This window comes from Taudactylus pleione, unplaced genomic scaffold (assembly GCF_031769625.1).
Source record: "Taudactylus pleione unplaced genomic scaffold, aTauple2 ptg000156l, whole genome shotgun sequence".
Classification (NCBI taxonomy): domain Eukaryota; kingdom Metazoa; phylum Chordata; class Amphibia; order Anura; family Myobatrachidae; genus Taudactylus; species Taudactylus pleione.
Window position 1 is genome coordinate 1,921,936 of NW_028284558.1, and position 14,241 is coordinate 1,936,176.

At 41.2% G+C, this 14,241-nt stretch overlaps 1 protein-coding gene across 5 annotated transcripts in view; it reads right to left on the minus strand.

Moving 5' to 3' along the window:
• The window catches only part of RBMS1 (RNA binding motif single stranded interacting protein 1), a 356,477-nt gene that overhangs the window by 45,097 nt on the left and 297,139 nt on the right, over nt 1-14,241 (minus strand). For all 5 annotated transcript variants that reach the window (XM_088474811.1, XM_088474809.1, XM_088474810.1 and 2 more), the window contains exon 4: nt 14,065-14,156. In XM_088474811.1, the coding sequence (XP_088330937.1) occupies nt 14,065-14,156 (92 nt within the window). The remainder of the gene's footprint in view (nt 1-14,064; nt 14,157-14,241) is intronic.

Genomic DNA, 14,241 nt, shown 5'->3' on the forward strand with positions numbered 1-14,241 from the left:
ATATATATATAATTTTTTTATTATTATTATTTCTTCAAGGCAATGTGACATTTCTGCACCTCAAGTCAGCACAATGGACAAGAAAATGGGATTGTCTGAATGCCGAGATACACGTGCCTAGTCATTTTCACAAGATGAACAAAACCTCCAGAGAGCGAGACATACATTACAGCAGGACTATCTTAAACAAAAAACCTTTATCCCTAGCTAGTAAAAGAAGGGCTGACGCTACCTTTAGACATGTTTAAACTCCAATGTCAGAGAGCTGAATGATTAGTCTCTATCAAAGCCGCAAGTATCCCATTGGGCAGAAAGGTCTGATCCCAATCCTCTGAGGCTCTATGTATGTAACCTATAAATAATGCAGTAACGCGCAGCGTAAAAACACCCAACTTCAATTATGTATTTATTAACATTTATTTAAATAGCAGAAGCACATTCCGTTGCACTTTACAATTGTGAATACAATAAGACTGGGCAGTCACAGACAGAGGGGCCAGAGTGCCTTCCGCACAAACTTAAGCTAAGTAGGCACTTGGACCTCCGGTGTGATTGTATGATTCTTCTTACAACTTATCACTGAAAGTCCAGATGAACATGAGCAGAGTCATGTGTACACATCGTAGCACGCCGAGCACACAGACATACACAGAAGATGCTCTTATGTCCCTGAATCTAAAACAAATGTTTAGATCCAAAGACTGTAAAAGGATAATTTCACCCAGAACAACAGGTTTTTTTTTTTTTTGGTGGAAGTATCCATTTAAGCATAAAAACGACTAACAAGCTTTAACACTAAAGGGGAGATTTCTATAAATTGGTACTAAGCAATAAACCTGGCAATGTACAGTGTAAGAGAAAAGGGTTCAGTTTATTGCATTTCAAAATTGCAAATCCCACTTCATCACTTTTGAGGTTTTAAACGGAATAAACTTTGTAAGGATGTATTTCAAAGCACTGTCTATGAACCCATGCCAGCGTGGAGGCCAAGCCACAAAACAAGGCAGCCCGAAGGAGGCTCACTTGTGGCAATCCGGCAAGGTCTGACTCACTGCTTTAGGACACACTGTGCTAATAAAACATGCCTTAACCACACCCTTTTGTGTATATGTATATATAATATGGGAAGTCCCGGACTCGTGCCGTCAGATGGTAACTTGCTGGGGTGCACTCCAAGATGAACCCAGAAGGGAATATACAGGAAGGGAATAAAAAAGGCACTCTCCAGTCGCTGTGTAAAATTGGTAAAAGAAAGTCACACATTTATTTTAACATACCCAATGGTACACCATACACCGACATTTCGGCTCCTCCTGTCACTTCTGTTGGTTCACCAGAAGGGACATCATCATGACACTTCCTGTGTGACACGAGGTATAAAATGGGGGCCTGGGAGGCAGCTCTGGTATTCTCCTGCATGATCTTGCCAGCATTGTGACATTATCTGCATTTGCTAAAAAAGTGTAACCACCTTGATCAAGGCTCCTGGAGGGGCCACAACGTCGGTGTATGGTGTACTACTGGGTATGTTAAAATAAATGTGTCACTTTCTTTTGCAAATCTTACACAAAGACTGGAGAGTGCCTCTTTTTCCCTTCCTGTGGATTAAAATGGATTGTGTGATATATATATATTTTATTATTATTATTTTTTCCCACAAGCAATACAAACAAGCAGCGTTTAATCCATAGTACCAACGTTTCGGGGCCTGAAAAGCCCCTTTGTCAAGGTGTAAATAACATCCAAATTACATACCTTAAATAATAGTGAGAAAAAAACCCAAGTGTGTGTCACGCCCGAGGAGTCCAAGTCTGGATACGCCGCATCCCCGGTTAGTGATGTCTTGTAACCAGTCATGGCATCAAGATTATTGACCATGTCCCCAAGTGTCTTATGAGGAGGAGACCGTGCTGGCAAATTGTTACAAAAAGAAGCCCAATGTATCTTTGAACTTAATACAATCAACCCTCAAGGTCTGAATGAGAAATACAGTGGCGTGTCTTCAAATAATTGGATTTTTTAATAGTGCAGTTGTTTATTTAGATGTGAGACAAACTTTTTCTACTTTTAGACACACAGGTCTGTTTTTGGTTTTTTTTGCGAACCAGCTTTTTTTTTTTCCAGTTTCATGCTTTTTTTTTATGAAGGAAGCCAGATCTGGACTCCCCGGACCTCCGACGTGACACACACTTGGCGCTCTTTTTCACTATTATTTAAAGGTATGTAATTTGGTTTGTTATGGTTACTAACACCTTCACAAAGGGGCGCTTCAAGCCCCAAAACGTTGGTACGATGGATCAAACACACGTTTATAAGTCTCCGAGTGCCGCTGCTTGTCTGTACTGTGCAAATATAGGTTTTTTCCAGAGGGCACCAGAGCAGGATACCAGTGTGTGGAGAGTGCCGGTCCGCTCTTGACTCATAATATATTTTTTATATATATATATATATATATATATATATAATTTTTTATTTTTTTTTAGAATGTAAGCAAGCTCTCACGAACAGGGACCTCTTCCCTCATGTGCTTCTCTTTACATTTTCTTCTACTCCTTACTCCCCATACGGGCACCTAATACGTGACTGCCAACTCCCGGCTGCTTATTGTGAGTGCTTTAATCGCTGTTGCAGCAATGTATATAAGTCGTGTCCTTGTCCTGCACTGTAATGTACTGTAAGTTACTTGTTTCTTGTTCACTAAAGGGGGGTATCCACTTGTAGATATACAAACGAGAGCACGATTACGACATTGCAATTGTGCTCTCGTTTGTATAGCTAGTGACGTGCCTAGACTGAACGTTCACTTGTTCAGTCCCGGCACATCCCTCATCCCCGCACATGGTGAACCTGATGAGATCATCAGGTTGACCAGCATGTACGGGCGATGTCGGATGTCAGAAGCAACCAGCGGGCACGCGCATCGCTGGTTGCTTCCGACCAAAACATGCCCGATGCATGCGCGATTTGCAAGCGATTGCACGATAACGTAGTTATCGTACAATCGCTTGGCTAAATCGCTAAGTGGATACCCCCCATTACTAGTTTTATGTACTATGTAAGGTGCTGCGGAACACTTGTGGTGCCATATAAAGGATAATAACAACAACAATTTGATTTAGATTTCTCTTCTGTCCATTCACTTCTATTTTTGAAAGCATTCTTACTTTGCAGCATTTTTTTCACACCTGCCTATAACTTTTGCACAGTATTGTATATTTATTAAAACTTCTAAAACGCAAAAGTTAAGGTGTTGCCTGTAGCAACCAAATTCTAACTAATTTTCTAGACTGTACTAGATGTTTGCTTGAATCTGGTTGCTACGGGCAACAAATATTTTACAGTTATTGTAAATCTACACCTGCGTGTCATATCCAAGGGTAATGAAAATAAACAACTCTGTAGATCACTTTTATGCTTTTCAGCCATGTCTTTATCTTCAAAGAACTTTCAATATATTTAGCAAGAGTCACATATGGGACTATACAAATCAACAATTTACTGTTAACTGAAGATGGAAAACCTCTTTAAATTGAAATCTATGTACTACGCATATACTGGTGATTGTAACTTGTGATTGTGCTTGATGTATTGTACTGAAATATTTTGTGATATAGGGCCTAATTTAGAGTTGTACGATAATGCCGCCACGTATGTGTACGAAACTGCTATGCGAAAACATGCAAATGTTGCAGCACCCGTGAGATGTACTGAGACGCCACCCGAAGCTTTGCAAGCCAAGCGTCTGCCTAAAATGTTGCAGCAATTGTGTACAAAGATGCAGCATCGCTCGCAGATCATTCGATGGTCGTGGTCCTGAGCAGGCCTGCAGAATGGCCATGTTAACCGAGACGCAGGAGCCATATTTCTTGCGTACAGGATCAGAGTCGCAGGATGTGACACCCCCTCCAAAAACCAGTCAGGACATGCCTTTGCCGCCAATCCCAGTTAACTCCCCAGACGCTCCCTGACTTGTCTGTCAACCACACTGCAAGTAAATAGCTGCGAGCGACCTTAACCGTTTCTGGGTCACACGTCACATGCGTTAACGGATAATCGCTCAACTCCGTAACCATCGTCATTGCGTACCTCTGAATCAGGCTCAATAATGTCTATTATGTATAATCTGTTGCTGTTATGCCCAGTCTGGTGACACAGGCTTTCATCACACAGATGTTGACGACAAGACAAGAAGAACATGGTAAGAGGATATGGATGGTCTCCATGGCAACATGTATTACATTTTATAACCTCAACATTAAGATAGCTGAAGTGAGGAGCTTTCCCAACTGCTGATCGTATATCAAATTCCTCCCATCACTCAAGTGGCAGCATGTTTGTCCTCTGAAACGCTTCCCACATAGTTTCAGAAATATCTCCTGTGAATCAACCCGGTGTAACTCATCCTTACACTGAAGAGTCAGACAAGAGTATAAGCAGATAAAGAGGTCACAATTTGCCCGTGGATGCAGTTTGGATGCTGCTGCCCCTATGGCTGGGAAAGGAGAGTAAACTTTAATATTTGGGATCATTCATTGAAATTGCAAACATAAAACATTCGTGAGCCACCTTTGCACAGAGATGGGTGCAGTGTTACTGTACTTCCCTTGCCCCAGAACTATTCAGGACATTTATGAAAACTAGGGCAGTATAGGAAACCCAGGCAAATCTCTGTTCTATCAAAATGGTCCAGACTGTGTTCATAGCACCAAACCCATAATTGCCTACTGCCTGAAACATCTAAAAGGAATTCCCGAGACAGTAGGACATCCTTCCGCAAAAGCTCTCGCTTTCTTGTGAAGTGGGCAGGCCCATGATGATGTGGTGGGTTGGGCCTGTTAAGTGTGATTGTGTCTCCAAGGTCGCACTGAATCACTGTGCAGCAGGGAGAACCAACTCCATCATCGCACCCCTAGCATTTGTCCTATGGACTTTCCCTGCTGGATCACCCAAAAGGTGGTCCAAAGGATCAGAAGAAATGGCCCGACACATGTGAGTTGAGCAAACGGTGAGCTGTAATCCAGGTTACACAGCTGAAGCTCATCAGTTTGAGGTATCTTGAAAAAACAAAACAAAAAACCATTCTAATTAGAAGGGATTCCCATCACTTATATAATATAATAGGCCGTTGACTCAAGCAGCAAAAGAATAAAAAAATGAGGGGAGGAAAAAAAAAAAAAAAGTGTTAAAAAGCATGTAAAGAAAGAAAAATCCCCCCCTCATCTGAAATAAATTAACTAAACCTCCCTGTGCGTGTGGAACAGTTCCTAAAATGCAGGGGAAAGAGGAGAAAAAAAAAATACTTGGCATTGCTGCAAAACATCTGTTTTCTCTTGCTTTGAATAGGGTCAGTGAGAACAGATCACCACGGGCTGTCATGTGACCAGACCCGCTCCCTGTGTGGACCATCTCTTGGCATATACAACAGACATCTCTGCTGCTCTCAGAGAGAAAATATTCTTGGATTTTAAGCTTGTCTGCTTCTAATTTGTGTTCTACATGTGATCACTCCAAGAGTGCAGACTCATTTGGTTATGTATATACACTGCTAGCTACAGTGTTGGCTAATGGAACTATTTTCAGACTGTGAAATGCAAGAAAACACAGATATGTAGTGTACTAACCTTATTCATAGCGGCCTACTAAATGGGAGACCCCAAAATTATAAGGAGACCTCCTGGAGATCACAGACGAGTGGGGGTACTGAGAACTTTATAAGTAGAAGAGGAGGTGGTGTATATGGATAGAATAGTCTCTCTGTAACCCATTAACGAGGCAGCAATATTCATCAAGAAAAATCTCATGGATTCATTTTTAACGGCCCCTCTTCATTTCACAGCCATATATGGAATGAGTAGAGATTATTAGTTCACAGAACATTTTTTTTAAATATATCATTCATAGGAATTGATACATCTCACTTTACATTCGTGCAGAGTATACGCCAGATAGTAAGCGAGCAAAGGAGGGTTCACGCAGGGGGCTGGCAAGAGGGGATGCACATCACCATATTAACTTCATATGGCCAAAAAATAAAACAACAAAAAACTAAACCAGCACACTATTGGCAACAGATACAACACGTGATGATGCTATATTACAAGGCTCCAAAAAAAAAGTGAATTTTGAAAATTTGTATCTTTAGACTAATTGTAACTTGCAAAAAAATGACAAAAAGGCAGAGCAAGCCTCAGATTCCAAACTGGAGTGGTAGAAAGCACACCACCATTGGACTCTTGAGCAGTGTAACCGTGTTCTCTATAGCGATGATACACACATCACCATCTGGCAGAGTTTGGTGGATGCCAGATGAACGAATCCTGCTCAAATGACTGCTGCCAATTGTAAAGTGTGGAGGAGGTCAAATGGTATGGGTCTGCATATCCTGTTTTACCCTGGGTCCCTGAGAAATAATAATCCAATAGCAAGAGCATACAATAACATTCTACAGAAATGTGTGCTTCCAACTAGGTTGGAAACAGTTTAGAAAAGGCTCTTTACTGTCTCAGCCCAACGTCCGAGCCAGTGCTCTTGTGGCTGAATGGGTGTGAAGTCATGTCTCAAAATCTGGTGGAAAACCTTGCCAGAAGAATGGATGTTGTTACAGCAGCTCCATGTGAAGGACCATGGTTTTGGAATGAGAGGTTAATCAAGCACTTATTTGTGTCACACTCAGATATATCACACCCATATATTTTGACCAAGTAGAGTACCTGCTCAGTGGCCCACACAGGGAAGTGGAAGGGGGGATTCTGGGTACACAACACAGCCTTTTCTTCATCTTTTAAATGGCCAGTGTTTCTGATCTAGGGGTGGGTTACAGACACTTCTATGCACTTCTGTGCTTGCTTATGCTGTAAACAGCTATATTTCAGGTCAGGTCGCAATTTGGATAAACAGTTAATTCCGCAGATGGACATATTAGGCAGTCGCATATTGGAAAGTTCCTCGGGGAGGTATCGTGAAGGATTCAGCCATGCTGTGATCTCTGACAAATTGTTCCACAACAAACTCATTTGTAGTCATGAAATAATAGGACATTTGTACTTGAAAGGTGCTGCACAGAAACAAGTTCTTTTCTTTTCAGCTGTTTATCAGACAATAACTTTGAAGCTGCTCCTTTGAAGCTGCAAACACAGCATATATTATGAAGCGGCTTTGTGCATGTGCATCTGTTGACTTATTTGCACATACCAGCAGCCTCAGCAATGCTGCGGTTCCACTAATGTTCCCTAAGTAACTCATGTTGGCGTCACAAACAGCACTGATCTGCCATCTTTCCCGCAGCTACCATCACCAGGGTGTGAGGGGCTGTTCCATGGAGAAAGGCAGAAATTTCTGCCTTTCTGATAAAGCCGCTGAATGCGGTGAAACGCGTTAAGGACTTACAGAAATAGTGTCCACTACTCTGAAACCTTACTATATTGCATCACACTACCTGGATTTATCCTGTTACTTTTGGACTTCATCTGCTCCATTCAGCTCCCCTTACCATTGGGTCTGCAATATACTCCACGGCACCTCCCAGCCACGGCTCTCTCTGTTTATTCTGTCTGACGCTGCACCACGAGTCTGGAGAGGGAAACACTGCAGCCGGGAGGCAGACAGCCACAGCGGTGACCTGGCTAGCAGGAGCAGCGATCCCACTGCGCTGCCAGAACGGACCTGCTGACAGCCACATACCCGAGATACGGTTGGTGGTATACTGCTCATTTATTATTCACCATATTATTTGCCATTTCATTGGAGCTCCATCTTATGGGAATCAATCTACACCGCTATATAGTGGTTGCAATCAAACATTGACCTGTGATTGACGTTTTACCCTGGATACTATTTATCACCAGCATTCTCTGGAGTGAGATATTTTCTCATTGAGTAAATACTGTTACAAACTTTGTATCTCTACCCACCTGCATTACTTGTGGACGTTCAGTACACATTATTCATGACTTAGACCAAGGATGGGGAACCTCAGGCCCGGGGTCCGTGTAAGGCCCTCGGAATCATTTGTTCTGGCATTCTGAGCTTTTTTTCTGCTAGCCTCGTCTGGCTAGCAGGGTGCCTAGAATGGTACACTGCAGCCAGAATCTATGCAGCAAGCAGTGCCGCCTGGAGCTCCGGGCATTGCTGTAATCGCCGGCGACTGTTGCCCCATCCCCGTGTGATATCACACGAAGGGAGCGTGGCCGGCACCAGGCTCACAAATAATGTTATACATATCAAAAATGGCCCTCGGCAGAAAAAAGGTTCCCCACCCCTGATTTAGACTATAGCCTTTACAGATTGTCTACTACTTGTTTTGTGCAATTGTTACCTCTTTTATATCTTTAGTATACTTACCTACATTAAATACGATATTTTTTTAACATTTTTATAATTATCAGTGACATTTTGTGTATACAGAGCCTGTCCACCTATTCTCTTCTGGGAGAGAGTGCTAATGAACTAATGGACTCTTGAATAACAAGTACTTGACTGAAGGGAAATTGAAGTGAAATTGTAGCAGTTGAATGAAAATGGGACAAACAAGTATAAATACTGCTTTAACAATTTACAGGTGTGTGGTATATTTTATATACATGAGAATGTCAACATGGTCATGTCAACGTTGACCACATCAACACTCAAAGAAAATATCCTAGCGCTTAAATACCACACTGGACCTACCAAAAAAACGACCTGCAGCGGTAGACAAAAGAAGGGGAACAAATTACAACCCCACAAACACTAGAGTAAATGTAAGATACCACGCTGGTACAGAAAATAGTATAGCATATAGTTGAATAATAAGCTTGTATAAGTCCCAGGAACGGTACGAAACGCGTTGCTGCTCGTACCTGTCTACTGTATCTTACCTTGTAACCTGCTTCTGCAAAGTGTCTTCAGTGTCTGTAGCCTTCTGATTCCGGTGTGTGGAGATTTACAAGTCACGGTCGCGCACACTCCCTCATCCGGCAAACTTCTCCTGGCTTCCTCCTGGCCCTGGTCTCCAGCAGGCATTCATAATCGTGAAGCCTGCCGGAACCTGACTCCTTAGCCGCTAGACAGAGCGGTATCTGATCCGGCCAGCATTTTCTACACTACAGCCGGTGAGAGAACCACGATACCTTCACCTCAGCCATCTGAATTCCTGAGACCGGTCAGTACTTTCACTTTGCTTCGTTCTAGTGTGCGCCCGACGGGGTGACACCTTGAGCATCACAAATTATCAACTACTTGCAGTATATAAGTCTTAGACTGCTTCCTATTGCGGATACTGAAAAGGATATTATAACTGCAGGTTAGCGGTTACATTGTTACAACATAAAGCTACCTACTAGCTAAGTGTGTCAAAATGCTATTATCTGACACTTTAGAATTTCTCTGTGCAGTGACTGTTCTCCAGCGATTCCACAAACCAAGCACAACTATTTTACATCTATAACACACCAGCCAGTTTCAATTGATTTTTACTTTTTATATTTTTATTGTATTGTTGATATATGTCACATTGTTGACCCTATGTTCAAATGATTTATCTATTGTCCTATAAATCCTTATCTGTATTTTTACTTTAATAAATAAATTCTATACAATTTTCTGTACCAGCGCGGTATCTTACATTCACATCAACACTGATTAGAATATCGGCTTAACATTCCTGATGGTCTAGCGATGACTTAACTGGTTCGAAGGATCCGAAGGCTGCAGCGGTCAGCTGACAATGACTTCTGACTGTTCAAGGGGTGGTTCTGGCCGTGAGAATTGCTAATCCTCCCCGCTGGTGCCTAGCCCTAACCTCCTATCCCGTAGCCTAACCCTAACCAATAACCGTAAACCGCCGCACCCCTTGTAGCCTAACCCTACCCCTCCACTGCCGCAGCTTAGCCCTAACCCTCCGGTCTGTGCGGAATTTCGATATTATGACTGCATCCCATTTACATGTATGAAATTCCGTTTTATGCAGAGGTGTTAGCGCCTAAACTACTTTTTGTGCATCATATCCCTACACACTCTGTGGATTTGTCAATGTTTGAATGCTACAATTGGCTACATGCTAATCTAACTGCAGTAACTGAAGAAGAGTAAATATTATGGTCTGTGTTTACATTCTATTGCTCTGATTGGCTACAATTTGCTATAGCCAAAAAACCACCACTTGTCCGGTGCATATGCGTGTAACTAGCTTTGGATGTAGTTAAAACTAACACAATCTTGTTCAGAACAACCTGAAGGGGAGAGAAGCAGGATCCTTCCAGCTAAATCAGTGTATCAGAAGGCCAAATGACCAGATTGGGAACTTGCTAAGAAAGGGGTATGAGACACGCAATCACAAAAACCACAAATAAGCTGACCAAGTGCAATGCAGAATTTTAACCCCTCGAATTCTTTCAGGCATAGTTTGGACTAGTTGAAAGTTTAGGGCATTCGGTCTCCCATAGGTGGCCTAATTGGACAGATCAGGTCATTTGGTGCCCGGACCAACTGTTCGGATCATTTGGGGCCTGTCGCGTTGTCAATAGACGACACCCACACAAGCATATAAAAGGTTTTATGCTGATTGAATCGTTCTTTGTGAATGCTCTATACCAGGATAAGTGCCCTACAGCTGTTGTACAACTACACATCCCAGCGTGCCCTGCAACTGTTTTGCTATATGCCCATGCTAGGATGTGTAGTTCAACAGCAGCTGGAGGGCTAATTGCCCACCTCTGGTCTATACAAATGGAAAAAAAAAAAAAGTCAGAAAAATCTGTTACGTATCTTAATGATGGCTCTTTAAGATGTGTAATATCAAAGGGGGGGGAAAATACTTCTCTTCCTAATTTTATTTTTCAAAATAGTTACTTAAGGGGAAGTGATTGCACATCTATGTCAATCATCATACAGGAAATGCTGACAAACTTAAAATATGAGATTTGTATATTTTGAGATTTATGAAGAAAACGTGATCACCGGCTTAGAATTTTCTGTACACGATTTTGTAGTTAATAGTATGGGAAATGACAGCAGCACTATCAGGAAGCTGGGCAGGGTGTAAGCCATTTTCATTCATTAACTTTTGCAGAAGCATGGATGAAGGTAGCAGCAATGACACCGCTCTATCACCTCCTCATTAATGATGGTTGTACTGTAGTACGGCCATTGACACAAATGTAGTGTCTACATCAGAAATGGGGGCAATTTTTACCAGAGGTCTTGGCTCACCCATATAAACCTTGCATGACAGTCTAGATTTTTTTTTTTTTTTTAAAAGAGAGCTAGAATTTAGTGCTGGAACAGTAGAAATTGACTGAGCATTTAATTTATTTGTATTACATTAAAACACACCTGTGGCAAAACTGTAGCCATGCATGGATTTCTAATATAAATCAACAGCTTTATTATTTCCTACCTTATGCTGTTCATTTATGGACACACGCACTCACCTTTATAGATACGAATTAGTATTTACTCATGTAGGTCGGAACTTTACCTATTCTAAAGAGATTTCAGACAGTACTCCAGCTACCAGGGCATGCGAGAACTTGTAGTTTGGCCACAGCATCACCTAGACTTTGTACATAGAGCCACTGTTGCTTTTTAACTATATGGAAAACATTCATAATTTAAAAAATATGGCAGCTACAAATCTAAATCAGCATCTGAGATGTTCACGTCAAAGTGCCCCCATATGTTTTCTCTGAACTACAGGAGCTAGCTGTAAAGAAGGACGAGTCAGCCAGCGAGTGATCACACAGAGTTACACATGGAGGGGCTATAGATCTCTCCTGGCGTGGATCGTACCTCACAGATGGATAGCCTGGCATCAGTACTGTATATCACCCAACACACTGCTGCCTCACAATCTGCTATAGTTAGGCTGTGGTCCAGCACACCAACTCCTGATTTATAATACCCAGATGGTGGATGTAAATCTCCATGATGTCGTACACTGCAAAATACTGAGCACACAACTCACATCTGTACAGTTTGTGTATTTATGTGCATCGGTTTAGGCTTCAGCTTCCAGTGCCTTATATATGGCTCTTTCTGCTGTCTTGGCCTACCACCAAAGATGCTTCTCGTATTATAACGCCAACAGAGAGGTCTGCGAGACAGACTTCAAATTATAAAAAAAAAAAAAACAACATGAAATAATAAAAAGACATACTACAAATGACTAATTTTCCTGAAATCTCATGACTAATGTGGTAAGATTGTGGCTTAATTGTTCTTTTCTTTACTTGGCATGATTTACTTCTCAGAATAAGGGTAAAATGGTGGAAACTCAGAATAGAATGTTGATAAAGAAAAAAAATTATATATATATTTAAAGCTTTGAATATGACCCATGGTGCAAGCACAGTGGTGGTGGCCATCCTGTCCAAGAGAATGCAGCCTATAAATTCACTAGAAGACCGTGACATCATTCAATATACAAAATGGCTGCCACATATGTATGCAGAAGACCGGTATAATTCACACAGCTTTGTTGAATTTTAACTGTCTAATAGTACCATTGCAACAGTTGATATCTTAAATTGCATTTTTATTTTTAGCTAACCAGAAAAATATATTAGAATATACAAAAAAAAAAAAAATAGCATCTGTCAAACAATGAGTAACAAAGACTAACAATGAGTATGGTTCTAAAAATGCTATGTACAAGTCCTTTAGCTGCTCATACAACCATTCCTGATAAATACATTTTAAACTATACCACTATGACAGTAAAAAAAATAAAAGTACTGGATGTCAGTACTAACACTGTCACCGGTTCACATAAGAGCCAAGTCTTACTATAGTGCATAGCATTTATTCATCATAGGGGGGATTCAATTAGCCCCAAACATTTTTAGGGGTTGAAAAACAGGCCTTTTTCAAAATGTTTCGACTTCGGGCAATTCAATTAGAGCCTTTTTTTGCGCCCAAAAAATTATCTGTTTTCTGGCAGAAACACAGAATCCGTGATAAGTTCACAGACCTATATGTTTTCGCTGCCGACTTCCCGAAAACAACCCAAGTATTTTCAGAGATCCTGAAAAAAAATCCCCACTAAATGCTGCCGACGGCCACGCTTTGGGGTTAATGGAATAGCTCCAGGGGGTCAATTAGCCCCCGGTAAATTACAGCAGCTAACTAAATTCCCCCATAATATAATTTTACAAAATGGTGGAACAACTATTTCTGAAATGTCTTCACAAACTTTAATATATCATGCTATTTGTATCAGTTAATTAAGGGTTTATACACACAGCACCATTGATGACTCAAGCAGATATTGAAACAGAAACAAGGAAGCATGTCTCAGTGTAGGAGGAAAGTGATTGGACGGTTACATAACCAATCACATGCCCCCTTTAAATTTCTGCAACCACGAATAATGATGTTTCAACAAGCCGTTTAAAAGGGAAATTACGCCTAACAAGCAGTGTTGTAGCTGTCACTCATGTTAGTAAATGCAAATATTGAAAGTTTTAATCTTTTCTGCAAATAGCAGCTCATACTCCCATGTGGTTTATTAACCGTTCACAGATAATAAACCATTTTAGAACAAGAGCATATGTTTTTTAGCAAATGGACTGTGCCCTTCTGTTGATCACTCAGCATCTTCTAGCTTATAGACATTTTGCTCATCGTCTAAATTGTGGCTTTGTTATTCTAACATATATGTAACACAAAATATGAAACCTAATGAGTTCTATGAAATTAGAAGCATTATACATATGAGATTTTTTAATTTAAATAAAAATAATCTGTGTGGCCAAACTGGGTATTGTATGCAGAGTGACACGTTCGGCCACACAAGCAGGCCGACAGTGGGCATCTTTGAAAGAACTTGTGGGCATGACCTATAATTAGCCAAATAATAGCTCGATGTGGCATATCACCAACTTCAATCGAGAGAAGTCTTTCCAAAAATAAGTCATGGAGCTGTACAGTGCAGGCGAGAATGATGGAAATAACAACCATCCAGTTGAGGCCCTGGCTCACAATTTGATAATGGATAATAGACGACAAATACTTAAGGAGAAAATTAAAGCAATTTTATCCTCCAGCTCTTCACAGCAGGAAAAGATCTTGACATTCATTGAAAGGTACCTTTGCCATCTGTGCTTGGACTCCAGTCGCCTTCAGAGCAGAAACCGCTTTCTGAGCAGCTGCTGGACTGTCAAAGTCTACAAATCCATAACCTGCAGATCATAAACATGACAATTTATACACCCATCAACAGAGGCAGCTTGTGCAAACAGACCCTTCAAAGCATCACCACTCCAC